The 24710-nt window shown below is 47.4% G+C and overlaps 3 protein-coding genes across 7 annotated transcripts; 1 reads left to right on the top strand and 2 right to left on the bottom strand.

Annotated features, from left to right (window-relative positions):
• Nucleotides 1-859: 859 nt before the first annotated feature.
• C4H1orf54 (chromosome 4 C1orf54 homolog) lies at nucleotides 860-8892 on the bottom strand. Of its 5 annotated transcripts, XR_013109961.1 has the most exons (8): nucleotides 8874-8892; nucleotides 8472-8536; nucleotides 6572-6658; nucleotides 5480-5538; nucleotides 4741-4866; nucleotides 2117-2247; nucleotides 1701-1802; nucleotides 860-948 (listed from the first exon to the last, which is right to left on the bottom strand). XR_013109961.1 is itself a non-coding variant. In XM_076932943.1 (7 exons), the coding sequence occupies exons 2-6, from the start codon at nucleotides 8515-8517 to the stop codon at nucleotides 1704-1706; spliced, it is 414 nt and encodes a 137-aa protein (XP_076789058.1). In that variant the 5' UTR covers nucleotides 8518-8536; nucleotides 8874-8892; the 3' UTR covers nucleotides 860-1489; nucleotides 1701-1703. The 5 variants fall into 5 exon arrangements, 4 of the variants coding, with proteins under 4 accessions (XP_076789058.1, XP_034355373.1, XP_076789057.1 ...); XM_076932943.1 differs by lacking the exon at nucleotides 2117-2247 and having other exon boundaries at nucleotides 860-1489; nucleotides 1701-1799; XM_034499482.2 differs by lacking the exon at nucleotides 2117-2247.
• Nucleotides 8893-11968: 3076 nt separating this feature from the next.
• On the top strand, nucleotides 11969-15514 carry Aph1a (aph-1A gamma-secretase subunit). Its single transcript, XM_034499785.2, has 7 exons — nucleotides 11969-12285; nucleotides 12821-12991; nucleotides 13165-13238; nucleotides 13468-13590; nucleotides 13744-13871; nucleotides 14275-14398; nucleotides 14732-15514. Exons 1-7 carry the CDS (start codon nucleotides 12173-12175, stop codon nucleotides 14794-14796), a joined length of 798 nt encoding a protein of 265 aa, XP_034355676.1. The 5' UTR covers nucleotides 11969-12172; the 3' UTR covers nucleotides 14797-15514.
• A 289-nt stretch (nucleotides 15515-15803) lies between these two features.
• Nucleotides 15804-23190, bottom strand: Ca14 (carbonic anhydrase 14). The gene is made up of 11 exons (XM_034499784.2): nucleotides 22374-23190; nucleotides 20186-20206; nucleotides 19131-19310; nucleotides 18300-18442; nucleotides 17983-18078; nucleotides 17790-17856; nucleotides 17481-17638; nucleotides 17277-17397; nucleotides 17031-17051; nucleotides 16851-16935; nucleotides 15804-16249 (listed from the first exon to the last, which is right to left on the bottom strand). The coding sequence occupies exons 1-11, from the start codon at nucleotides 22423-22425 to the stop codon at nucleotides 16183-16185; spliced, it is 1011 nt and encodes a 336-aa protein (XP_034355675.1). The 5' UTR covers nucleotides 22426-23190; the 3' UTR covers nucleotides 15804-16182.
• Between the last annotated feature and the right edge of the window lie 1520 nt (nucleotides 23191-24710).

The raw sequence follows: 24710 nt of genomic DNA on the forward strand, positions 1-24710 counted from the left end.
CGAGAGAACAGAGGTTTTTCAGGTTTTTGTTTTGGTTTTTTGGTTTTACGCATAGTCTAACTTTAAAAAGTTGGACAGGGATATAAGTCATGGTTTGGAGAACCTGTGGTTATTTTAAATATGCTCGAATGCTTTTTTTAAACTTATATTTAACAATGTGATTATTTTAGTAAAAGGAAAAGGATTTCTAAATTAAACCTCAGCACTGTTTCCCCAAACACAATTTCAAGAAAATATCAAACAAAATATAAGTAATCTAGGTGTGGTGGTTCATGCCTTCTGTAATCTTAGGGGTTGAATCCAAGGAGATCAGGTCAAGATCAACCTGAGCCACATGGGACCCTCAGAAAATTCAGAAACAAAAAATAGAGTTAGAATTACAGGCTCAGAATGAACCTGTTATCTGTGAATATTCTCTATTCTAACCCAAACTCATTCTTTCTTTTTCTTTCTTTCTTTCCTTCTTTCCTTCTTTCTTCTTCTTCTTCTTCTTCTTCTTCTTCTTCTTCTTCTTCTTCTTCTTCTTCTTCTTCTTCTTCTCTCTCTTTCTTTATAGGATATAATTCATTCTAATTGATTGATAGCTAATTTCTCTCCTCCTCCTCCTCCTCCTCCTCCTCCTCCTCCTCCTCTTCTTTTTCCTCTTCCTCTTCCTCTTCCTCTTCTTCTTCTTTCAAGACAGGGCTTCTCTGTGTAGCTCTGGCTGCACTGGAACCCACTTTTGTAGACCAAGCTGGCCCTCGAACTCAGAGATCTGCCTACCTCTGCTTCCCTGGCTTGTAATTCTCTTTCTAATGTGCCCTTCATGCCCCTAAATCTTGGTGTACATATCAGTATTAACTTCAGAACAGACTCCCAGTAAGAAGTAGGCAAAACTAATTTTTTATTTCTCATACAAATTCTTGCCAAAAAATTCTAGTCCGAAGAGTCATAGCAGCCTTCTCTCACCTGGGGAAGGGGGATAAAAACGGGGTCAGGATGGCTGGCTCAGTGTTTAAGAGAACATATCACTTTTACAGAGGACCTACGTTCCAGTCCCAGCATTCATGTCAGGTGGCTCACAGACCCCTGTAACTCCCCTTCCAGGAACTCTGATACCTCTAGCCTGTGCACTCATACTCATATGAACACATACACACACACACATAATTAAAAATAATAAATTGAAAAAACAAGAGAAGGAAGCCAAGGAAGTCTCTTTGCTCCCATCTCTATGCAAACGCTACAGACTTCAGGTTCCAAGATGGATTCTCCATCCTATTTGTTGAGAAAGACCTGCCCCTTCTGTGCCTCCTTCCTCCTCCTGCTGAACTTTGCCTCTTGGCTCTACTGAGCTATAGGACACACCCATTTTGACCTCGGCACCTGCTATAACTTCAAACATGGCCAGAATGGAACCAGATGATTTTCCAGGCTTACTGGGAGTTTGGAAAAGGCTTCTCCATTCAGCCTGCCTCTCTCCTAGGAGGTCTTGAAATACTTCTCAGGTCTGAATTAAAAAAAAAAAATGACATCCCAAAAGTCTTTGCTTCAACATCTTTTAAATTTTTCGAGATCAGATAATTAGATATTTCTAAAGGTGATCCTGCTTCCTTCTTTAATTGTATGAGAACTGATGTCCAGGTTGGAAATCCAAGCCTAAGATAACTGGTAAGAATTACTTTACAGCACCCCACCAAGGTCAGTGGCTGACCTCTTACCTTCTATATAAAATGCACCCATCCTTGAAGGAGGGTCCATAACAGAAGACAGGACACAGGATTCTGGAGAGTGGACATGGCATCATTCTGATCAGGACTCTGCTAAAACACCCCCCCACACACACATATACAAATAGGTCATTGTCACCCTTCTAGCAATTCCCATCCCCTCTCCAGGAAGACAGTCACCTCTTTACAATAATCCCTTTCTTCTTTACCTCTTTTCTCAAAGGAGATTCTGCCTGCCTCCCTATCACAATAAGAATTCTTCCTACTTGGGAGGCCACAACTCTCAATAACATTGTTTTTTTTTTTTTTTTTTTTTTCCCCTTTGTGTTCATGACTTTGTACTAGTCACTATCCTAGGTGCTTTTGGGGGTGGGGGGATATAAATGAGACTTAATTCCTGGGCTTACCATCTATAGAGACCCTACCACACATTGACAAACGTGTGTAGGATATTTACTGCCAGGCTTCTGCTTGCCAATCTTACTGGATCCTCCATTTGTGTTCAACGTCATGTATGCTGCTCTTTGGTTCTTTTGCCCTTTATAAAGTATAAAGTCATGGTTTTTTGTTGTTGTTTTTGCTTTGTTTTGTTTTGAGACAGAGTTTTTCTGCAATAGCCTAATAGCCCTGGCCATCCTGGAACTTGCTCTGTAGACCAAGCTGGGCTGAAACTCAGAGATCCACCTGTCTCTGCCTCCCTAGTGCTGGAATCAAAGCTGAGTGTACCACTTCATGGGGCCTTCCATACTCTTGATAATTTTTTTCTTTTTCTTTTTTCTTTTTTTTCCTTAGAGTCCAGGCTGGCCTGTAATTGGAGATCAACTGCCTCTGCCTTTGGAGTTGTGGACACCTCACCCAACTTACACTCCGTACTCACTTATTCCACAAATTTAACTTTCTCTTAACAACTCAAACTACATTCTTGGGGGCATCCATGTCTCCTTCTCTTTGGACTTTCAGTAACTTTTGATTGATTATATTAAGCTTTCTCTTCTAGTCCCTATAACTCAAATTTGGCTGTCTGCCTGCCTCTTCCATTTCCTTGGTTGATTTATCTGCCTCCGATGACTTAGTCATTGACCTTTCTACTTTCACAATGCAACTTTGCCCTTAGGTCTTGACTCCTGGTCTAGTTCAGCTGCCTCAGAACACATACACAGGACTGTCCAGTTTATCACTTTCCCCTAAACCACTCTAGCCTCCAACAAAGTTACCATTTTGGTCAAACATTTTCCCAAACGTGTTTATTAGATTTTATTTCTGTTTCTTGTGTGTGTGTGTGCGTGCATGAACACATGTATAGAGGTCAGGGGATAACTTGGAGGAATGGGTCCTAGGGATTGAACCCTGATTGTCTTGCTGGCAGATGTCTTTGCCATCTCAGCCATCTCACTGGTCCTCTCCAAACATGATTATAGGTTATTTTAACTCTTCTTGTTTATCACTGAAGAGAAGGCATGTTCTTCTAACTTTATTTTTCTCTTCTCAGTTTGCACCAGCACTCCCTCGCCCAGTCCTTTAGCAGGTGTTCCTGAGACAGTATACACAGTTCCATTCTGCACCTTCCATTTAGTCAGACAAAGAGTTTCCTAAATGTTGACATCATTGTCTTCACCCTGCTGGAGGACTTACTAGGCCCCTTATTGCTTATAACCCCAAGTCCAGTCTGACATTTCAGACTATCTGTAGGCTTATCCCTAACTTGATGTATATAATGTTACTATGCAAATATGAAAGGCCTTGTGTAATTTATTTTATATTTACTCATTTAGGTGAGAGGGCACAGGATGTTACAAGTGTGGAGGTCAAAGGATAACTCTTGGAGTCTCTTCTGTCCTTCTACCAATCCGGTCTCAGGGATCTAACATGATCCAGATCCTCAGACTTGTCAGCAAGCGCCTTTACTTGAGCAGCCATCTTACTGCTCAAAAAAGTTTTCTAATATGAGGCCTGTGTAGGCTGGCTGTCCTAGGATTTGCTGTGTAGACCAATCTGGCTGTGAACCCACAGACATTTACCTGCCTCTGCCTCTAGAGGCATTTGCCACTATGACCAGCCAATTTTTTTTTTTTTTTTTTTTTTTTTTTTTTTTTTTTTTTTAATAAGGCCTTGTTACGTCTTTCTGGTTGGTCCTGCTTCCATCCCACATCTCCACAGGTGGCCTATTCAGGTTTTTTTTTCTCCTCCTCATCCTCTCCTACAAGGAAGCCTCCTGTTCCCCAACCCCACATGGTGAAAACATAATTATGCAGACCCTTGCACATTTTAAAAAATGATTTTATACTGTTCCCCTCTGTAGACTCTCCTGTCACACCCTAGACACCAAAACTAGCTATTTGTTCTGGGGCTCTTCCTTGAGCAGTTTTCACTCTTACCTTAACAGTAGCGATTCTAAGTTCACTTCTCCTTACAGAACACCAAACAAGCAAAAGCTGCATTAGTCTCAAGTTATATCTAAAACAAAATCTGGATTGGCAAAACAACTCACCAGGTGAACACACCACTCAAGTCTGACAAACTGAGTTCCTAAAGTTTGTCCTCTGGCCTCAACATATACACACATACACACACAGACACACACAGACACAGTTGGGAAACTGGAGCCTCAATTGGAGAATTGTCTCTATCATTGTGGGAATGTCTTTGGGAGAATGTTCTTGATTAATGGTTGATACGGGCTTGCCCAGCCCACTGTGGGCAAGTGATATAAGAAGGCAAGCAGAGCAAGCCAGTAAGCAGTGTCCTCCCAAGTCTATGCTTCAGCTCCTGCCTCGAGCTTCTGCCCTGACTTCTCCCAAGGATGAAGTGTGACCATGTAAGATGAAATAAACCCTTTCCTCCCCAAGTTGGTTTTGTCAATGTTTTATTACAGCAAAAGAAAACCAAACTAGAATACCTACATGGCAGTATTAATGATACAGTTCTCCCCTCCTTCAAAACCTGAGCTCTGTTACTGCAGGTCACTAGCCCTGGGATCTGTCTGGGTAAGAGATGCCATATCTCCCTCCTCCTCCATCCCCATTTAACTCACTGGTTCTGTGGTCACTGGTTTCGTGGTTACAGGATTCTGATGGTCCACAGGTTCTGTATGAAGACTGTATGAGGAAGCTGTAGTTTCTACTGCTTCTGTTGTCGTTACCTCCTTATTCAACCTGTTCTGCCCTCAATAGGATTGGAAAACAGTTATCATCATTTCTTCCATCCAATATCTCCACAGATGGTCTAGTTAGAGGGTTGGTTTTTTTTTTTTTTTTTTTTTTTTTTTTTTTTTTTTTATCTTTTTCTATAAGCAGGCCTCCTAATCAACCCCCCAGCCCCACATGACCAAAACTGAAGCTCAGGGATTGTCTGGGCCTGGTACTAGCACAGTTTGAGTATGTATGGATTCCATTCATCAAGTCCCTTGACTGCCCTTCCTCTGTGTATTAGTAAACTTACTAGGTTCTGGCTTCCTTCTCCTGGCTATAGTTAAAGGTCTATTTGGGACCCTCATCCTAGTTTCTATCTATCAGATTGTCTTTTCTTTCTTCTTCTCTCCCCCCTCCCCCCACCTTTTCCCTTGAGACACTCTTACTACATAGTCATGGCTGGACTCAAACTTTCTATGTAGATCAAGTTGCCCTTGTACCCATGGCAATCCTCCTGCCTCTGCTTCCCAAGGACTGGGATTATAGCACTGGACTGTCACACCCAGCCTCACATTTCAGCACTTCCCAGTTTCTGTTTTAATGTTACTTGTCTTGTCCCTCTCAGGTAGAGAAGTCACTCACCAACCTATCCTCTGACTCAAATGCGGAGTAATCAACTGTGAAGTTTACACTAAAGTCATCTGGAGAAGAGAAAAGAGAGAAACGAATGAAAGGAGAAGAAGCTTCACGCTCAGGATGCTCTGCCCAAGCCAAAGTGTAGAATGTGCTGGTACAACCTGCTTCTTGTTAGCTCTAGTGTTAAAATTTTTGTGAATTCAAGCCAGAGAGATGGCTGAGCAGTTATGAACATGGACTGGTCTTTCAGAGGACCACAGTTAAGTTTCCAGATTCCACACTGAGCCGCTCTCAGCCCCTCATAACTCCAGCTCCACTGGGTCTCCACAGCACCTTCATTTACAAGGACATACCTCACCACATACTCATAACTTAAAGTAATACTGAAAAGTAAATCTTTTTTTTTAACTGTTTGTGAGTATGTATGAATTTATATTGTCAATCTAATATAGACAATAATTTACAGATTGGAAAAATTTCAAATTGTCCCAACCATTTTCCAAAACATAAAAATATGATGAATTTAAGGGGCTGAAAAGATGAGTGGCTCAGGCGTTAGGAGCACTGGCTGCTTTTCAGAGGCCGTGGGTTCAGTTCTCGGACCCACCTGTTAGCTCACAACCATCTGCAACTCCAGTTCCAGGGGATCCAATGCCCTCTTTTGACCTGTGTAGGCACCAGGTATACATATGGTGCACAGACATACGTGCAGGCAAAATATTCATACACATAAAATTCTTACTTTTTTTTTTTTAAATCATGAGCCTAAGAAATAATACCAAGAGTCTTGAAAGTTTTTTTTTTTTTTTTGTTTTTTTTTGTTTTTTTTGAGACAGGGTTTCTCTGTTTAGTCCTGGCTGTCCTGGAACTCACTCTGTAGACCAGGCTGGCCTCGAACTCAGAAATCCGCCTGTCTCTGCCTCCCAAGTGCTGGGATTAAAGGCGTGCGCCACCACCGCCCGGCGTCTTGAAAGTTTTGTTAACAGCTAAAATTTTGACTGGCCCTGTTGTTCTTTTGCAAAATGAAGGACAATCTTGAACTAAGTAGTCCCCAAATCTTTCTACTCCACTAAGAGTCAGAACCTTTCACATACGCACCATAATTAGGGGTCATTGTGTAATAATAATATGCCACTTGATAGTAATCACCCTCTTCCAGCTGTTCTTCATCCTCATATTCCTGTCCTGCAAGGGACAAGAGTTAAAGTCAGAAGCATCTGGAACTCCTTAGCAACAGTGCACATGTTGTTGATCCCAGATCTCCCAGCTTCCTTTTCTCTGCTTCCTCTCCAGGGGTCTCCCTGCCTCTGTACATCTAAGTTGGCCTAAGTCTCCTGGCTCCTAGCTGCAGTGAGGCCAGTACTCAGTTTTCAGCGCAGAACTCCCAGGACAGAAAACAGATTCTTTCACATCCTCTAAGCCCCAAGCGAGATATACATAAAGCCTTTAAAAGCGGAAGAGAGAGACAAAAATTTAGAAAAGCCATATAGATTCTATATGCTCCCAAATTTTTCTTACAAAAGACTAACACTCAATGTTTTAGATTTGGGTTTAGTTCCAGCTCCATTGCTAACTAAGCAGAATTTTTCATAAGTCCACTTCATGCAACCACCCCCCCCAGCCCCACCCTGCCCTGCTTTGAGACAGGGCCTCTCTATGTAGCCCTGGCTGTCCTGAAACTCACTGTGTAGATCAGGCTGGCCTCCAACTCACAGAGATCTGCTTGCTTCTGCCTCTGCCTGCCAAATGCTGGGATTAAAGGTGTGCAGCACCACAGCTGGCCCCATATCACCTTAACAATAAGTCAGCTGGACCAAGTGACCCATCATAGCTTCTCTTCCCTTCCAAAACTAACACTGTGTGGCTTCGACTACTGATTCCAGAATTCTAGGCCTTCTGCTAAACACATCCCTCCAAGTCCAAACTAAGGACACAGGATTTAAAGGAAAGGGAAACAGTGACACACCTGGCAGACTAGAGAACAAAGACGGGAAGGAGCCAAGCTACTCTTGGGACCCTGTCCCTGAAGGCAGCCAGTTTTCTACTGTCCTAAGCCAACCTATACTTACGGGGTGTTTGTTTGTTTGTTTGTTTGTTTGTTTGTTTTAAAAGACATTGTTTGCTGTGCATCCCTAACTAACCTAGAAGTCATTATATAAACCAAACTAGCCTAAAACTCACAGAGACCTTTCTGTTTCTGCCTCAGGAGTGCTGGGATTAAAGGAGTGAGCCACCACACCAAGCTTCGTTTTGTTTTTTGGTACAGGGGGTATTTATTTGTTATTTATTTATTTACTTATTTTTGAGGCAGGGTTTCTCTTGTGTAGCCCTGGCTGTCCTGGAACTTGCTTTGTAGACCAGGATGGTCCCAAACTCAAAGCTCTTTGCCTGTCTCTGCCTCCAGAGTGCTGAGATTAAAGGCATGGGACACCACACCCAGCCGAGGGTGTATTATTTATCTAGGACTAGTCAGGAACTCACTACATAGTCAAGGATGGCCTTGAATTTTTGACCCTTTCCCCTCTATGTCCCAAGAGCTGGGCATGCGCCATCTAGCTTGCCTCTCACACCTATGTCTTTGATAATAGAAGGTTGGTTTGTTTTCTTGTACTTTGTGGGAAGGAGATCCTCTGGCATCACTCACTAATCTCACTCCCTCGACTTCCAAGTGCCCACTTCTCTCCTTTACTGCTCCTCAGTCCTCTGCTTAGTTTTGTAGTGACAGGAACAGAAATCCGAGTTCAGCATTGCTGAAGGAACTCTCTTTAGGTCTCCATCCCCCACCGACCTGTCTCTTCTTTGACTTTGCTTTTGCCTGTGGTTCCCTGGCTCCACCTTCCAAATCCCTGCTCTGCCCCCAACCCTGGACTCCAACAGCTAAGAAAAGCAGTACCGCTCCCTGCTGAAAAGCTCAATGTCCCTCTCTGTGTATCAGTCCTCTCATCCCATTTATAGCAAAAGACCTGGTACAAAAACCCAGGATCAGAAGGAGACTTACCCAGGATAAGTGGTGCAACAAGGAGGGCTATAAAGAGGACATCCATTCTGGATTTTGCACTATCACTGTGAAAGAGGAAATTGCTCTGTTTCCCACCACACTTACCCCGCCTCCCCTGCTGCTGCGAAGTTGGGAGGGCACTGGAGTGATTCTTCTCCCAGGGGACAGAATTCTCCGCCTACTCTTCAGTATATCTTAACATAGCTGCTGGACTGAGAGTCGTCGTCTCCCCCACCCCCCCTTTCATGGATGCTAACTTGTTATTCCTGGAGAGCTCCTAGCCCTGGATTAGGGCCACTCAGGACTCCCACTGCTGGGACCAAAGTTTACCCTCTCCCCTCCTATCCTTCCTCTCTCAATTCTCCCAAAAGTTCACCTTCCCTCTTGCAGGCCTTAAGTTACCATTGCCATGCTGGGTTGCTCTGTACTCTGAGGGAAACACGATCCTTTTTATCACTGTGGGAATGGTGAGAGGAAGGGTGAGGACTTTTTTTTAGACTGTAAATAAATAGTGCCTTTTTTCTGCTTGTCTTGTCTGGAGGATGGGAGCAATGTTTATGAACCATTGTTCGACTCCCAAATTTCCTTCTGCATTGCTGCAGATAAAAATCTCGACACTCTCAGAAGGCAGAGGCATGTGAGTTGGAGGCCAGCCTGGTCTACAGCATGAATTCCAGGACAGTCAGGTCTACACAGAGAAAAAGAAAATCTCACTACTCTCAGGTCCAAAGGAAACTCCAATTCGAACCCTTCAAAAGGCAGCTCATCTATCCAGAACTCTATCTATTCAGAACTCCTCCGTCCAGCTCCCCTGCCCCCACCCCACAGCTGTGCATCCTTCCTGTAACAGCTGTACTCACTGTTCTTGGCTGCTTCTATTCTCTCTCTGCTCCTTCTCTTCTTCCCTCTCTCACAGGTAGCCCTGGCCGTGTCCAGTCCGCTGGCTATGCTCAGTCTATTTCTTTCTCTCTCTGCTCTGAACTCTTCCAGATGCCTCTGGCTGTTCTCTGTCTCTTGATAAAACCTTAACCAAACAATGGAGAAGTCGAGTTGGCAGTTGTTTTACTGCACCCTTTAGCATACAACAGCCAAGGCCAGTTATTTTCTCTACACTTTGTGTTGACCTCTCCTTTTCCCCACAACTTCTTGGATACAGGCAGGATGGAAGAAAAGAGGAAGCAGAAACTCTTTTTCCTTTGTTGGGTGCTATGCCTGTTTCCCACTTTCAGACACAGTTTCTTAACATTCTGTCTGCTTCTGTATTTCCTGTCTTTATTCAGTTCAGCTCAGAAGCGAGAACATATTTACTGGGCATAATGAGCTAGGTTTAGTCTGTTAGGTGATTGAGACCTCACGGACGTGATGACTGAAACACAAAACACTTTCAGGTGTGGTGTCTCGGCCCTTTATTCCCTGCATTTGGGAAGCAGAGGCAGGAGGATCTCTATGAGTTTAAGGCTAGCCTGCTCTATCTACATAGTGAGTTCCAGGATAGCCAGGGCTACATAGAGAGACCCTGTCTCCAAAATCCTAAAAGCAAACAGGCCAACAAACCACACACACACACACACACACACACACACACACACACACACACCAAAACAACAAAAATATAGGTTAGAAGAAATCAGATGACATATGACTACTAAATAAATGACTATTCTCCTTATATTTTGGCATAAAGTTGTGAACTTCCAACTTTGTAAAGCAAATACAAGAAAATTAAGTATCTTTAAACATCCCTCCCTCCACAACCCCCAACATATGCCAACCAGGCATTGGTGGCACAAGCCTTTAATTCCAGCACTCAGGAAGCAGAGGCAGGTAGATCTCTGAGTTCAAGGCCAACCTGGTCTACAAAGTGAATTCTAGGACAGCCAGAGCTATACAGAGAAACCCTATCTTGAAAACCCAAAACCAGGGGCTGGACAGATGGCTTGGTGGTTAAGAGCACTGCTACTCTTCCAGGGGACCTAGGTTTGATTCCTTGCACCACATGGTGGATCACAATCATCTGTTTCCCTAGTTTTGAGGGGTCTCATGTGCTCATCTGGCCTCCAAGAGCACCTAGCACATACATGTTGCACAGATACATGACATAACCCTTCCCACACACATAGAAATAGCTATTAAGACAAAAGAAAAGCCCCATAAGTTCCACATACTTAGCATATACTTGCTGAGCATCTAAAATGCGTCCTTGAATACTGTGCAAGTGTCTGTGGACTCATCATGCACAAGATAGGTTTACAGACTGTCCCCTACAGCTGGTAACAGCTCACAGAGAAGAGTGGTCTTATCCAGTCTCAGCCTGTTGAACTTAGAAGTAGGACACACATGGAATCTTGAACACTGGCCAAGACGCTCCTCTTAACCTTGGGAAACGTTGTGCCTAGTGACTTCCCCCCACCATTACCCTCCTAGTGACTTTTTGCAAAACCCTTTTTCTCCATTCCCTCCCCTCCCCCCCGACTTTAACTGGGGGGGATGTGTTAAGACTCCCACATGAGTGGCACACAAGTATTACATCATAAATCACTTCCAGGAAGCCTGGCAGTCTTTTCTGTAGTTTGTTATTGCTTTGTATATACCCTCAAAAACGATTTTCTCAAATATAATCAAAATGATCGGATCCCATCATAGGGTTCCTTTGTTCAGCAGCCTCCTAAGGACAAACCAGTCCTCATACAAATGATGATTCGTGCTAATATGAAATCCCTCTCCCCAGCCTGAGGAAAAGACACCACTTAAGTTTATTTTCCAGACTATAAATAAAGGAAGTATGACATCAAAGGAACCAAGAAGCTCGGCGTGGGGCGGAGGCGGGTGTGGGGAGGGTGGGGGAGGGTGCGTGTGCGAGGCGGTTGTCATTTCCCCTCAGTCCCATTGCTCTAATTGCTTTGTGACTCCAGGATTCCTTCTAAACATTTCCTAATATTTCTCTTGCTTCTTTCATTTTGTAATTACAGAATACAAGTGGAGGCTTCATTTAAGACATAATTCCTATACCAGGCTGCCCAAAGAGTTCCAACTTTTTTAAGCCTAACTTTGATCCCTGGTCTCTCAGGGTGCTTCTCTAGGTCATTTCCTTTAATTCAAGTTAAGAACAATGTCCGTCCCTATCTTCCCACAACCCCTATCCTGTGCTCTTTTTTATTTGTCTCTAGATTCAAACAGGATCTTTCCCGACAAAACTTCTCTAGTAATAGGTAGGGTGGTTATCACCCTTCTCTACGGAATGAAGAAAGGAAACCCTAGCTAAGGCGCAAGCAAACCCAGGAATCCTTGTTCTGATTGGACCCAGTCCCCCAGCCTACTCTTCTGAAGCCACTCCCAGCACCAAATGGAGAACGCCGAGGATGACAAACTACAACTCCCAGAAGGCTATGCTGCCACGACCCCACCTCTGCAGTTCCGCCCCACCAAGTATTCATTGGCCTTCCGGGGGTGGGGATTAGATGGGAGGTGGCCATGGGGCAGCGACCGGGGGTTGTTCCCTCTTCGGCTTCCGTAGACGAGGTCGGGTGGACCTTCGTCCGGGGTTTCGGCACCCCCCCTTCCCCTTCCCCGGGGTCCGGGGGTGACATTGCACCGCGCCCCTCCTGGGGTTGCGTCGCCTCCCCACGCGGACTCCCTCTCGGTGTGCTGCTCCCATTCGCCTCCCTTGGCCGTGGTTCTCTCCCTACCCCAGCTGCCCAGTCATGGGGGCTGCTGTGTTTTTCGGATGCACCTTCATCGCGTTCGGCCCAGCCTTCGCCCTTTTCCTGATCACTGTAGCTGGAGACCCGCTTCGGGTTATCATTCTGGTGGCGGGGTGAGTGTCGAGTGGTGGAGAAGGGGCCAAACACAGAGAAAAAGGTGCAGAAAGGGCCGGAGGCACTGGAGCAGGCTTGGGAGCCTGAGTTGGGGGGCAGAAGTCGGAAAAGGCTGGACAGGGTCAAATCGCAGTCTAGGAGAATTTCCCGCAATCGGCTTCCGCCTTCCAGGGATTTCACAGATTCTTCCTGTAGTCCTCCCGGCAACGTCAGAAAAGGCCCAAGGCCAAGATTAATGAGGGGGTTGTGCTGACCTCGGCCAGCCAAGGATTCTGGAGTGGATACTTTCTCCCTCTGTTAATGACCACATTCTCATCTCACTGAAGACTCTAACCAGATTTCTACCCCTTCTGCTGCTTTCAGATTCCTACAGATGAGTCTGTTGGAGACACTTAACCTGTCTGGTCCCTGTTTCCCTTACCATCCGGAAGTCTAACTTCCACTTTTCATACATTCCATCCTTGTCTGGTTCCCTCCCTGATTTTTCCAGCTGCTCCTATCTTTGCCTCTCTCATTGCCGTTGTGTTTTCTCAGAGCCTTTTTCTGGCTGGTCTCCCTGCTCTTGGCCTCTGTGGTCTGGTTCATCTTGGTCCATGTGACAGACCGATCAGATGCACGGCTCCAGTATGGCCTCCTGATTTTTGGTGCTGCTGTCTCTGTCCTTCTACAGGAAGTGTTCCGTTTTGCCTACTACAAGCTCCTTAAGTAAGGACAAGGGGTGGTCTGGAAGGGAGAAGGGACAATGGTGTGTGTTGTGGGGGACAGTGGTGTGTGTTGTGGGAAGTGGGCCAGCCCTTGGATGGTGGTTGGAATAAGGGGCTTTAAAGGGAGGGTATTAAACGGAAAGGAACATCCCTGCCCTTCCTTTTATTTCCCAGAAAGGCAGATGAGGGCTTAGCATCACTAAGTGAGGACGGAAGATCACCCATCTCCATCCGACAGATGGCCTATGGTGAGCCAAGGGAGCGGGATCAGAGGAGGGAGTTGGACACCCCTTCCTCCCTTTCTGGGTAATCTAAACATCCACATGTGCTAAGTGTTTTTCTTCATACTTGACTTCCAAGGAGAGGCGGTCTGGAGGGAGAGTAGGTATGGTAGAATTTTTCCTGGGCATGGGGAGTAGGTACTGGTGATGAGGCTGCGGTGATCGTGGTCGTTGATGAGACCCTCCCTCCCCCCAGTTTCTGGTCTGTCCTTCGGTATCATCAGTGGTGTCTTCTCTGTTATCAATATTTTGGCTGATGCACTTGGGCCAGGTGTGGTTGGGATCCATGGAGACTCACCCTATTACTTCCTGACTTCAGGTAAGACTCACTTCCAACCTTGCCTTTATGCCCTATCCTTCCCTGGCCCCGATCTGACTTACTGACCTTCCCTGGGAGACTCCTCTGGCTCACCATCTCAGGAGGCTGGGAGACGATCAGGGATGTACCTCCTCCCCATCTCCCTCCCTGCAGCCTTTCTGACAGCAGCCATTATCCTGCTCCATACCTTTTGGGGAGTTGTGTTCTTTGATGCCTGTGAGAGGAGACGGTACTGGGCTTTGGGCCTGGTAGTTGGGAGTCACCTTCTGACATCAGGACTGGTGAGTTGGAGATAGGGGCCTGAGTCAGGGAGAAAGCATTTAATGGATGGTGAGTGGGATGGGGTATGTGTTCTCATGGAGTAAGTAGTCTTAGCTTACCTTGGGTGGAGGCAGGAAGGTAGTTTCCTGAGCTCTGAAGCCACAGCTTCAGTTAGGTCACCTGCTCTGGGATAGATTTGAATTGTGTAGTCAGTTTTCACAAGAGGCCTGAGGGCAATAGGAAATGCTGAGACCTTGAGGGACTCTGAAATCAAAAGCTGTCTTAGCTCTAAGACACTGGTGCTTTAAAGGGAAACAGAGGAGTTTAAATAGGATGTCTGGGGGAAGTTGGGTCAAAGGCCCAGAGTGAATGGTGCAGTTAGATGTGGGGAGAATCTAACATCTTTTCTGTCCTCATTCTCAGACATTCCTGAACCCCTGGTATGAGGCCAGCCTGTTGCCCATCTATGCAGTCACCGTTTCCATGGGGCTCTGGGCGTTCGTCACAGCTGGAGGCTCCCTCCGAAGTATCCAGCGCAGCCTCTCGTGTAAGGACTGACTACCTGGACTGATCGCCCGACAGATCCCATCTGCCTGTCCACTGCCCATGACTGAACCCAGCCCCAGCCCGGGTCCATTGCCCTCATCCTCCGTCTCCTCGCTGATGTGTCCCGCTTCCTTCCGGGTTTGGCGTTGTCCATTTGTGACCTGTAGTCTCTAAGCTTTCTCAGGAGCAGCCTGGGTGCAGCCCGTCAGGGACTGGTGGGTTTGAATCTGCATCTCTCCCCACCACCTGGGGACCCCCTTGTTGTCCAGGTCTCCCCATGTGTCAGTGCTCTGCCCTCACCCTGCCCATGACTCACCCCGCTTCCCCTCTGCAGGCCGCCGGCAGGAGGACAGTCGGGTGATGGTGTACTCTGCCCTGCGCATCCCACCCGAGGACTGAGGGAACATGGGGGGGACCCCTGGGCCTGGAGTGCCCTCCCGATCTCCTCGTCCTGTATTTCTCCATCTCCAGTTCTGGACAGTGCAGGTTGTCAAGAAAAGGGACCTAGTTTAGCCATGGCCCTGGAGAGGAAGTTACTGGAGGCTCAGGGGTTGATGAGTTCAGTATCTCCTGCCCAGACTGGACATCTTGGTCTTTTTCTCAGGTCTGAAAGGAACCATTTTTTGGTATGATAAAGACCCCAAAAAATGCCTTTTTTTTTTAAAGTGGGGAGAGGGAGGAGGTGTGCTGGGAGCCTCCTTAACCTCTGTAGGCGGTGTTTCTGCTCCTGAATCTGCTGACCGTGGTCATTTCTATCCTGTTTCCCCTTTGGTCCCAGGCCCTGGGGAAAAGGAAGGGAGTGCATGTTTGGGAACTGGTACCACTGGAACTTATCTTAATGTCCATGACCATCAGTACCCCTCCTTTCCCCAAGGTGAAGTGGAGGGTGCTGTGGGGGTTGGTCCATTCCATGGCAGTGCCCTGGAGGAGTCATACTACCATGGAATCGCAGGCCAAGAGGGCAGACATCTTTTCTAGTTTTTAATTGGGGTGTGGGAGGGCTGGGGAGGTTTTCTATCACTGTATTGTTTTTCTGCTGAGGGTGGGATATTCCATCCTTTTAATCAAGGTGATTGTGATTTTGACTAATAAAAAGGACTTTATAATTGTGGGGGAACTTGGCTTTAAGAGGGGATAATGGATTGAGATTTCCAGCTTGGGTCCATCCTTCCTAGCCTAATACCTAGTATTCACCATTGGTGTGATGAGAGACGCAGCGGTTGGTGGTGTAACTTATGGAAGTTGAGTTAACTTCCCAGAAGTAGGTCTCCATGTCCAGGAACAGGATACAAGGAGTTAATTAATCCCCCTCTCCCGCCTGTTTTCTCTTTCTCTATGTCTATCTCTGCCACTCAAAGGTCAGAGGAACTCTCCCACCCTTGAAAGCCACAAAAGACAGTCCAGAATTAAGGTCAAAAACTTTTAATTTTCAAACATATATTGAACAAAAAATAATTAAAATCCCAGCAGCAGCCCTTTTTCCTAGGGGAAAAAAACCATAATGTGTATCTGGGGGAGGGAACATGACGGTGATGGCAGAGTTTATCCTCAGCTTCTTCATAACCAAACATTAAAACAGGGATCTCCAGATCTACAGCTTTGAAGGGCCAAAGGCTCGACCCTTCTTTGAAGAAGAGCTGGGGTCCTTGCTTCTCTGGTATATATACATAGAGAGGTGGTGTCTAGAAGGACATGTGTCTGCCTACACCTGCTGGTCCAGTGCCTGCACCCTCTTAGGCTCCCTGACAGCGTGAGAAGAAGGCAGCCACAGCGTCTTGACACAGTTCATGCCTCCGTGGTAGCCCGAGCCGAGGTGAAAACCACACTTTTCCTGTTTCCGAGCCTCTTCTTCCTGGGAAGGGGAGCAATGGTTCATGGGAGTGACTAGTGTCCTAAGTGAGACTAGAAGTAGAATAGGAAATACTTTTTCTTTAAAGTATATAATCATGACCTTAAGTTTTCTCTTTCCCCCACCTCCTGAGTATTGGGATTACAAGTATGTGCCAGCATGCAGGTTTATTGTGGTGCTAAGGATCCAACCCAGGGCTTTGAGTATGCCTGGCAAGCACTCGCCAACTGAGCTACAGCCCCAGAGAATTCTGTTGGGGGGTGGGGTGGGGGACTGACTGGGTTATCTCACTATGTAGACCAGGCTGGCCTTGAACACACAGAGATCATCCTGCTTCCAGCTCCCAAGCATTGGGATTAAAGTTATGCACTACCATGCCTGGCTGAGAATGCTTTTTTTTTTTTTTTTTTTTTTTTTTGAGATAGTTTCTCTGTGTACCCTGGCTGCCCTGGAACTCACTCTATAGACCAGTGTGGCCTTGAACTCAGAGATTCGCTGGTGAGTGCTGGGATTAAAAGTGTGTGCCACTACCACCGAACCTGAGAATGCATTTTAGTAGAAAATAAATATCGAAATATCGCAGGAATAGAAAATAGGATCTCACCTAATTTTTTGAGCAATGAAATAAATAGCCAGCAGAAGGCAGAGACATCCAGCCAAGATTCCCACACCTAGACCCAGCATCTCTCCTGGGGAGACAAGGATGTCAGCTCAGTCTAACAGGTTCTGAGGCTTTTCGTCTTTGCTGGGGTCCACCTCAAGTGGCTACATAGGGCCATCTTACCTGTGGTATACAGTGGTCCCACTGCAGAGGAAGAAAACTTGGGTTAGAGGAGTTTCAGAACATTCTCCTGTCTGGGAGCTCTGCTTCCACACCTGAAAATTGACCTGAGCATCCTTTGCTGGGGGTGGTTCCCGGTCCAGGGATGTAGTGGGAACCTTTCCCCCTCAGCCTTTCCTTCCCAGGGACTCACTGTTTCATGCCTTTGAGCCCCCTAGTTTCCCATCTCTTCTGAGCCCTGCAAGTCACCTTGGATGAAAGAAGCAAAGATGGTCCTCTGGTTGAGAGACTGGGGGACTCTGTAGTTCTGTACAAGGGGCTCAGATGGGTCCTCTTCTGTAGAGGACAATGTCCCCTGGAGTGTCTCTAACTGGGGAGCAGAAGTGGAGAAATCACCCCAGGGCATTGGTAAGGGTCTGAGGTTAAAGGTATATTCACCTCTCCAGCATTCACCTGTCCCATTGAAATCTGGGCCCTTCTGTTGAAGACTGTCCAGACAACACTCTCGTAGCAGGGGGGAGTTGTGAGTGAGCCATTGTATCGGAAGAATTGCTCCAGCTGTTGGGGGAACAACTCCCTCACACTGAAGGGAGGCACGGAGGTCTTCTGATCTGGGGAGGGCAGAGTAAGGGTCAGCCTTTCTGGACAGGGTTCCTCTAAGCAGAATCCTCTGCTTACTCTCCGCCCCCTCCCAAGCCTCACAGGTCAGGTCTTGAAAGTTTCCCTGCAGTTGAATTCTTACTGTAGGTTTTTAGGGTTCACCTTTGTGTCTTATTTCATGCAGATGACTCAGAATGTGATCATAAGCCGGGTTCTCAGTCTCACCCACCTGTAAAGGGAGTGTGCCATAGACGCATGTGTTTGGAGTTAAGTGCTCCGGGTAAACTTTAGAGAGGCCTAAGGGGTATAAGTAAAGGGTTAGAGAGAGACCTGAGAGGGTCTAGGGGTTACTGACCTCAATTAGGATGCCTAGGACAGCCAGGCCCTCAGGCTTCTGAGCAGCCTCACTCAAGCTGCCGTAGGACTCCGAGTCGTAATGGACCACGTGGAGCTGGAGAAAGACAGAGGGAAACTGAGTTACCTAAATGTTTCTTCATTCCCTCTAAGGCTTTGATTTAGTCACCCCCTCGGTTGCCCAATCTAAGGCTCTGCCCCCAAAGCTTTGTCTTATCTCTTCAAGAAGATTTTTCAAGGGTCCAGATCCATCCTTTCTCTGAGCTCCACTGGATCGAACCATGCATCATCTGTGTCCTAGTCCGAGTTCCCTGTTACCTCTGCAACCGTGGCTTCACTGTTGATCTGGTGTTCTGATCCTTCTAGGGATCCTTTCTGACCCCAGTGCAAGTGGAGCTGGGCTGCTGTGTATTTCCGAGGCAGTCCACTCAGGTGCAGGCTTGGGGGCAGGGAGAGCTGCACTGTGAGGAAAGAGCAGGCTAGGATTGGCAGGAATGTGTGCAGTTTCCACCACCACCCCATCACCACCTGGGACACTTGGTTCTCCCCTTCCTTCCTCCGCCCAGAATTGCCCGACAACTCTCTAGCAAGGAACCTCTCTGCTGCAAAGATTAAGTCAGTGCTAGGACAGACACTGCTTACACACTGAACCTGATTATACACATCCAATCCCACCTTAGCTGCAGGAGCCTGAATCTCATCGTCTTGTTGTTTTTTTGAGACAGCATTCCTCTGTACACAGGCTGTAGCCCTGGCTGTCCTGGAACTCAGTCTGTAGACCAGGCTCGCCTTGATGCAGAGATCGACCTGCCTCTGCCTTCTGAGTGCTGGAATTTTGAGTGTGCCACCGTGGCCCAGCTCTGACGTCATTCTAATGTCCACATCCATTAATGGATAGTTCTGACATTTTATAAGTTAGAACTGTTTCCCCTGGCTTTTTGTTTGTTTGTTTTCAAGATAGGGTTTTTCTTTGTATCCTTGGCTGTCCTGGAACTCACTCTGTAGATCAGGCTGGCCTTGAACTCAGATATTTGTTTGCTTCTCCCTCTCAAGTGCTGGGACTAAGGCATGTGCCACTACCACTCAGCTTTGCTTGGCTCGTTAAGATCTAAAATGGAACCTGCAGTTATTTGAAGCTGGGTCTTTTACCTGTATGGCCATTATTGTGTAGATCCAAAGGCTCAGAACCAAGATGGTCATATCCATGGGGCTGTACAGCAGGCAGATCGGGGTCAAATATCACACTGTCTGTCTGGATATCGATGGGGGACTGGGCATTGCCTCCACACTCAGGGTAAGAGGTTGGCCAATGGTCCTGACCATGTGGGCCTGGTGGAGGGGTAAGTTACCATTTGTCCAGCCCTACAGCCCCAGCCACCCATTAGTAGCCCCTATCCCATGTTATAGTGGAAGTAGAAATCCCCTTCTCACTACGCAGTTAGGTAGGGCTGGGTGAGGTGGAAGTCCCCCTGCACTCTAGGCTGCAGCACCCCTCATCTCCCCAGAAGCAGGGTGACTGTCCAGCTACTCTAAAGTGGGAGAGTACAGCTTTCACTCACCTGTAGTTTCAGACTAATGAAGCTGAATGAGGGGAAGAGGAAATAGACAGAAAGCCTGAATTCTTGCAGAAGTAGAATCAGAAAGGACAAACAGCCCTGAACAGATGGAATATCTTTGGGGTACCCTATCATGTAGTCTTGGAGTTCAGATATTCTGTCATTCACTTTTTACTCTCACACTGGACCTTGCCTTGACTCCAGATAGGTCATTAATCAGAAGTTCAGCAGGACTGAGTTCCACTGTCCCCAGAGTCACAGTATCCTGCCACCCTTTTCCTCCTAACCTCAGGCTCTGTCCAGTTTCAGAGACAGTTTGGGTAGGACTATTTAGGAGAAGGGGAGCCAGAAGAATGGCAGCTGAGCTAGCTCTTGTGCCTTTCCCCGCCCAGTTTTCTTCATTTCCACACGGATTTACAGAGGACACATTGGCTTTTTTGCTGAATCAGGAGACATGGGATTTAATGATTACAGCAGGGTCTAGCAGCCACTTGTGTAAACCCCAGGGTGTGTGTATGTGTGTGTGTGTGTCTGTGTGTGTGTGTAGCTCAGGAAAAGCCCTTCCCCTCCCCCAGGACAAGTCTTCATGCCAGGTGAGGGGGTCACAGGGTGAAAAGAGTTCCAGTCCATCTGAGGTTCCAATCTCACCTTCATATGTCCAGTGGTGACCTGTAAGAGAGTGATTTGGGCTGTGGCCAGTGCAGCCTGGAGCAGTGTCCTGGCCTCTGCTCTCCCTCTGGCCAGCACCTCCTCCTTTTCTGCTCTCTCCTACCCACTTCCACTTCAGGGCTTCCCAAGCGAAGTCCTGAAACTAGATACCTTTGTGGAAAGGTCGGGGGTCCTATTTAAAATAACTAGCCAGGCTGTGCTTGGGTAGTAATGAGGAAAGAGGGAGGAGCAAGGAAAAGAGATAAAGCCGGAGACTAAAATTAACCTGGATCCAAATGTGCAGGCGGCCCAACCCTTACTTTTTTCCATCTGGAGCCAAGTCAGTGTAACACTTAGAAGGTTGGGGTGGGGTAAAGCAAGGGTGTGGGTAGAGGGCTTGGAAGCGTAGAACAGAAGGTGAGGGGGAAGTTCAGTGTGTGGCATTGCTGCTGAAGACAGGAGGGCTTAGTCCTCTGCCTTGCTGCATCACTGCACGGATGAAGGCACAGAACCTTCGGTGGGAGTTTTATTCTTCCTCTCTGCTCTCACTAGCTGTGGTAGTTCCCATCATTAACCTCTGCTCCTGCAGGCTCAGATGGCTCAGGAGAGGCAGGAGTCGGGGCAGGGCCTATTCTAGGTTGAGGGTGGTGGGTGGGCACAGGCCGCCAGGCTGGCAAGGACAGGATGAAAGTGAAGCATTGTGTGTAGAGAGGAGAGCTGCCAGCCGGGTCACATGCCAGGATCTCATGCAGTTCTGTCTCTGGCCAAAACGCTGGGGTCTGTGGATCACCCCCAAACCCCCATGGCTAACCTGCTTCAAGGAGAAAAGGAAGTCTTCTTGTAGATTGGCTTGTACTATTTAAATCTAGAAACTGGGGGGGGGGGGGGGGGGGGGATCCTTTTCCTCTTTATTAGTCCTTTCCTTATTTTGTTTGAGACATAATTTTGCTATGTAATCCATACTGGCCAAGTATTCACAGTGTGTTTCAGGCTGACCTCGAACTTGTGGCAATCCTGCCTCAGCCTCCTGAGAGCTGGGATTGCAAGCATGTGGTCCAATGCCCATCTCGATATCATTCCTTTAACTGCTCACACTGGTCCACGCCTCAGCTCAAGCAGCTCTGCAAATAGCCCACCCAGCTATTCATTCAGTATCTCTGTGGGATACCCCAACAACTAGAGTTCTCTGGCTTTTGTGTGGGTGCCCTGCCCTTCCTGTGAAAGGTTCTGAGTTGATTCTAATACCTCTTTTTCCTCTTTCCAAATTGTTTCTTTGCAGAAAAGATTTGTGACTCTTTTTTTTTTTTTTTTTTTTTTTTGGATCCTTTGGTCCCATCTTCCTCTCCCTTTCTAGATAACCCTCCCCTCCCCCCACCGCATTCTTCCAACAAACTTTAATCCTCACCTACTAGGTGCTGGCTACAGAAATGCCTGGGAAGCACAAAAACAGGGAGTAGAAATCAGGCTTGGTGATGCAGAGGGGAGGCAAAGGCTAGCAGGTCTAACCTTAGCTACATAGTGAGTTTGAGACAGGTGAAACCTGGTCTCAAAAAAAAAAAAAAAAGTAAATAAAAATAAACAATAGCAACAAAAAAGGTGTGGGACTCCTTCGGGCGTTCCTGGACTCCAGGAACAACTTAGCTTGGTTTCCCAAATGTCTCTCTACCCTTCTCCTACTCCGGAAAGGCCTTTGTACACTAAAAAGAGCTGAGCAAACGTTTAGACTTTCAGAGAAATGGACCAGCTGTCCGTGCACCTTGGCAGGTAATGGGGTTATCCTTTGGTCAGCTGGGAGTCAGGGTCTGAGTTGGGCAGTACTGTAGCACGTGTCCCTTCCCACCCCTGCTCTCCCTAACCAGCAGAGTGCATAAACAAAGAAGGGCAGGAGGGCTGCCTGGGACTAGGGCAGTGGGGAAAGAGCGGCGCGGAAAACCGTAGCTGGCCGAGATTCCCACACTTGTGAGCATTCACACACTGGCCTCCGGCTAGCTCTCCCTGTCGCAGAGACAGGGGTAATAGCTGGGCTAGAGAGGAAAAGGTAACAAATGGGAAGGATCTCCTCCATATTCTTTCTCCTACCCCATGCCTTTTCCCCCAGCCCCTAGGCTTCCCTTTCTGAAACCTCTCCTCCCCCACTTAAGTACACATGGCTACGGGTGGACATTAGCACAGACCCAGTTGTACCTACCCCCATCTGCAGCCAGGATCCAAGTCACCTTTAACAGGAGAGCGAAGAACATATTATCCCCACAATGGGGCACAGGGGACCACGAATTTGGGGACTAGAAGAGAGAGGTGGAGAGGGAGAGAGAGGAGTTTCTGGCGTCCTATCTCTTTTCTTCTTGGCTTTGCAGACTTCCAGGGATTTGATTGTCCACAGGTTAACACGAACTTCTGGATCCCAGGATAAATTTTTTTCTCTCTCACTTTGTCTCTCTTCCTCTCTTCCCTCTCTGTATGTCCCTCAGTAGTCTCCACACCACTTACTGGCCAGCAACTTCACAATTGCCTCCCGCTTTTAAGGTGGCTCGGAACCGGTGTACGTGAGGAGGGGGTGGTGCCTGGGCTGCAGGCGAGCAGCTCCTTAAATAGCGGATTAGGCATGCAGGATGGCCCTGCCGAGCCCAGCGCCCTGGCCTTGGCTCAGGAGCCCAGCTGGGGTGAGCTCTTCCTTTGCCATTTACACTGCCGCTCTTACTCTCGGTCAGGGAAGGAGGGTTTCGCACCTCTCCCTCCCAGGACACCGTGTTCTCATTCTCCTGCCTGAGGAGCACATCCCTTGGGTAGTGTGGGACAGCTGGTGGGGAACCTGTTTCTGAAACCAAGAGGAGTTGAGCTGGTTGGAACCAGAAAGAATTCAGATTCGGAGATGGGAGAACAGAAGTTGGGGGCTCAGGGCGCAGGTGGAGAGTGGCAAGTCAAAGTTTAAAATCTGGACTGTGGAGGGGAAGAAGTGGGGCGAGGAGACTATTTGTCTTCCGCGCTGTCTTTCTCTGGCGCCTGTCACCACCCCCTTCCCTTGGTGAGGCTTAGGTCCACGTGCCTGTGTAGTCTGGGGTGGGGGTGCGGTTTTGTTTGCCGTATAAAGCCCATTTGTGTGCACAGCGGGGGAGGGGTTGTCACAGCACCAGGGAGAGACAGCATTCTAACTTCCAGACCCAGCCACCTCCCTCCCCAGGGAGCCCAGATCTAGGGCGCCTTTTGTCACTGAAGAGGACACTGACCTCTAGCAGAGAGGCCGGGGCCGGAGGAGTGATGGGTGACTGTAGAAACAATTACTGTCACCAAGAGAAAAAGGCAGACTCCAAAGAAAGAGAGGGGAGGGGCCATAGAAAGGCCATGTGACTAGGTGGGTGAGGGGTCCAGGGGCTTCCCGCCCACCCAACAAAGGGTCCAGGCAGGTCCAGTGGGACCGAGTGAAACCTGCTGTGGTGGAGCTGAGTTAGCTAGTGAAGCATGGAGGCTGCGTGGCGTCTCAGGAATGCGAGCTGGTGTGCGCTCCCCCACGGGACTAGAAATCCCGATCGGAATGTACATCCTAAGTCCCTCATTAGCGAGTGTGAAGACCACAGATAATTTCAAGCTAGATGATGAACTCTCTCCTCCATAACCTTCATTTACTGGCCCAGGGCATGCATACACCTCTGTGAGGTCTTTCTGCCCTCCTTACTCCTAACAAGTAGCAATAAATAGCTAAAACAAAAGAGCAGAAGCCAAACAAGGGCACGGGATAAAAGCCAAATGAACAGAATAATGCATGTGCTGGGTCATCACTCCTGCGGAGACAGGAGCTCACAGCGCTTTTCTGTCCCATGACTGAGCTTCAGAGCAAGATATATATAATGTTTTTATAGCTTTGCGAATACTTCATCCCCTAAATTTCCGTCTTAAAGTTCTTCCAAAGCCCCATCCAATCCCATCTAGGACGAATAAAAGATGTAAATGCAAGTTAAGACTTCTTTGGAATCCGGGAAGTTAAAAGGGGGTGGGGCGGAGTGAAAGGAGTTTGGACAGAATAAACCCTGTCAGGACAGAGCTCCCCTGGAGCATCTGAGACCGACATTCAGCTTTCCAGAAAAAGTGCGACTTGCCTGGCGCCACCTCCTGGCTTCTCTACGAATTTTTAAATTTTTAAACTTTGGATTCCTTCTGGACAGCAGTTGGTGCTGAGGGTTTGGGGACTTTGCCTACACTATTGAATATTGCTTCAAAGAAATCTTAGGCCTGGCACCCACATGGCAGCTCACAACTGTCTGAAACTCCAGTTCCAGGGGACCGGATATTCTCACACAGACATACATGCAAGCAAATCACCAATGCACATAAAATAAAATCATTAAAAATTAAATTGCGTCTTTAGAAAAAAAATCTTAGCCCCAAGTCAACACTTAGGCTCCAAAGCAAGTAGCCTTTCTGGGAATTCCAATTCCCTCCAAAGGAACAAAACTGGTTTCAGAGAGAGAGAGAGAGAGAGAGAGAGAGAGAGAGAGAGAGAGAGAGAGAGAGAGAGAGACTACTCTCCTCG

This window comes from Arvicanthis niloticus, chromosome 4, assembly GCF_011762505.2.
Source record: "Arvicanthis niloticus isolate mArvNil1 chromosome 4, mArvNil1.pat.X, whole genome shotgun sequence".
Classification (NCBI taxonomy): Eukaryota; Metazoa; Chordata; class Mammalia; order Rodentia; family Muridae; genus Arvicanthis; species Arvicanthis niloticus.

What these genes read in the sequence shown, in the direction of transcription:
- C4H1orf54 (XM_034499482.2), bottom strand. Translation starts at nt 8,517, where the DNA reads ATGGATGTCCTCTTTATAGCCCTCCTTGTTGCACCACTTATCCTGG. An exon ending in TGTTGCACCACTTATCCTGG is followed by an intron (nt 6,659 to 8,471) that starts GTAAGTCTCCTT and finishes TGTCCCTTGCAG; the next exon opens with GACAGGAATATGAGGATGAA. An exon ending in AACCAGTGACCACAGAACCA is followed by an intron (nt 1,803 to 4,740) that starts GTGAGTTAAATG and finishes GGGGTGTTTTAG; the next exon opens with CAGAGTCCTGATCAGAATGA.
- Aph1a (XM_034499785.2), top strand. Translation starts at nt 12,173, where the DNA reads ATGGGGGCTGCTGTGTTTTTCGGATGCACCTTCATCGCGTTCGGCCCA. An exon ending in CATCCGACAGATGGCCTATG is followed by an intron (nt 13,239 to 13,467) that starts GTGAGCCAAGGG and finishes CCCTCCCCCCAG; the next exon opens with TTTCTGGTCTGTCCTTCGGT. An exon ending in ACCTTCTGACATCAGGACTG is followed by an intron (nt 13,872 to 14,274) that starts GTGAGTTGGAGA and finishes CCTCATTCTCAG; the next exon opens with ACATTCCTGAACCCCTGGTA.
- Ca14 (XM_034499784.2), bottom strand. Translation starts at nt 22,425, where the DNA reads ATGTTCTTCGCTCTCCTGTTAAAGGTGACTTGGATCCTGGCTGCAGAT. An exon ending in GCATGAAATAAGACACAAAG is followed by an intron (nt 17,639 to 17,789) that starts GTGAACCCTAAA and finishes TGCCCTCCCCAG; the next exon opens with ATCAGAAGACCTCCGTGCCT. An exon ending in CTTTGCTTCTTTCATCCAAG is followed by an intron (nt 17,052 to 17,276) that starts GTGACTTGCAGG and finishes CTTCCTCTGCAG; the next exon opens with TGGGACCACTGTATACCACA.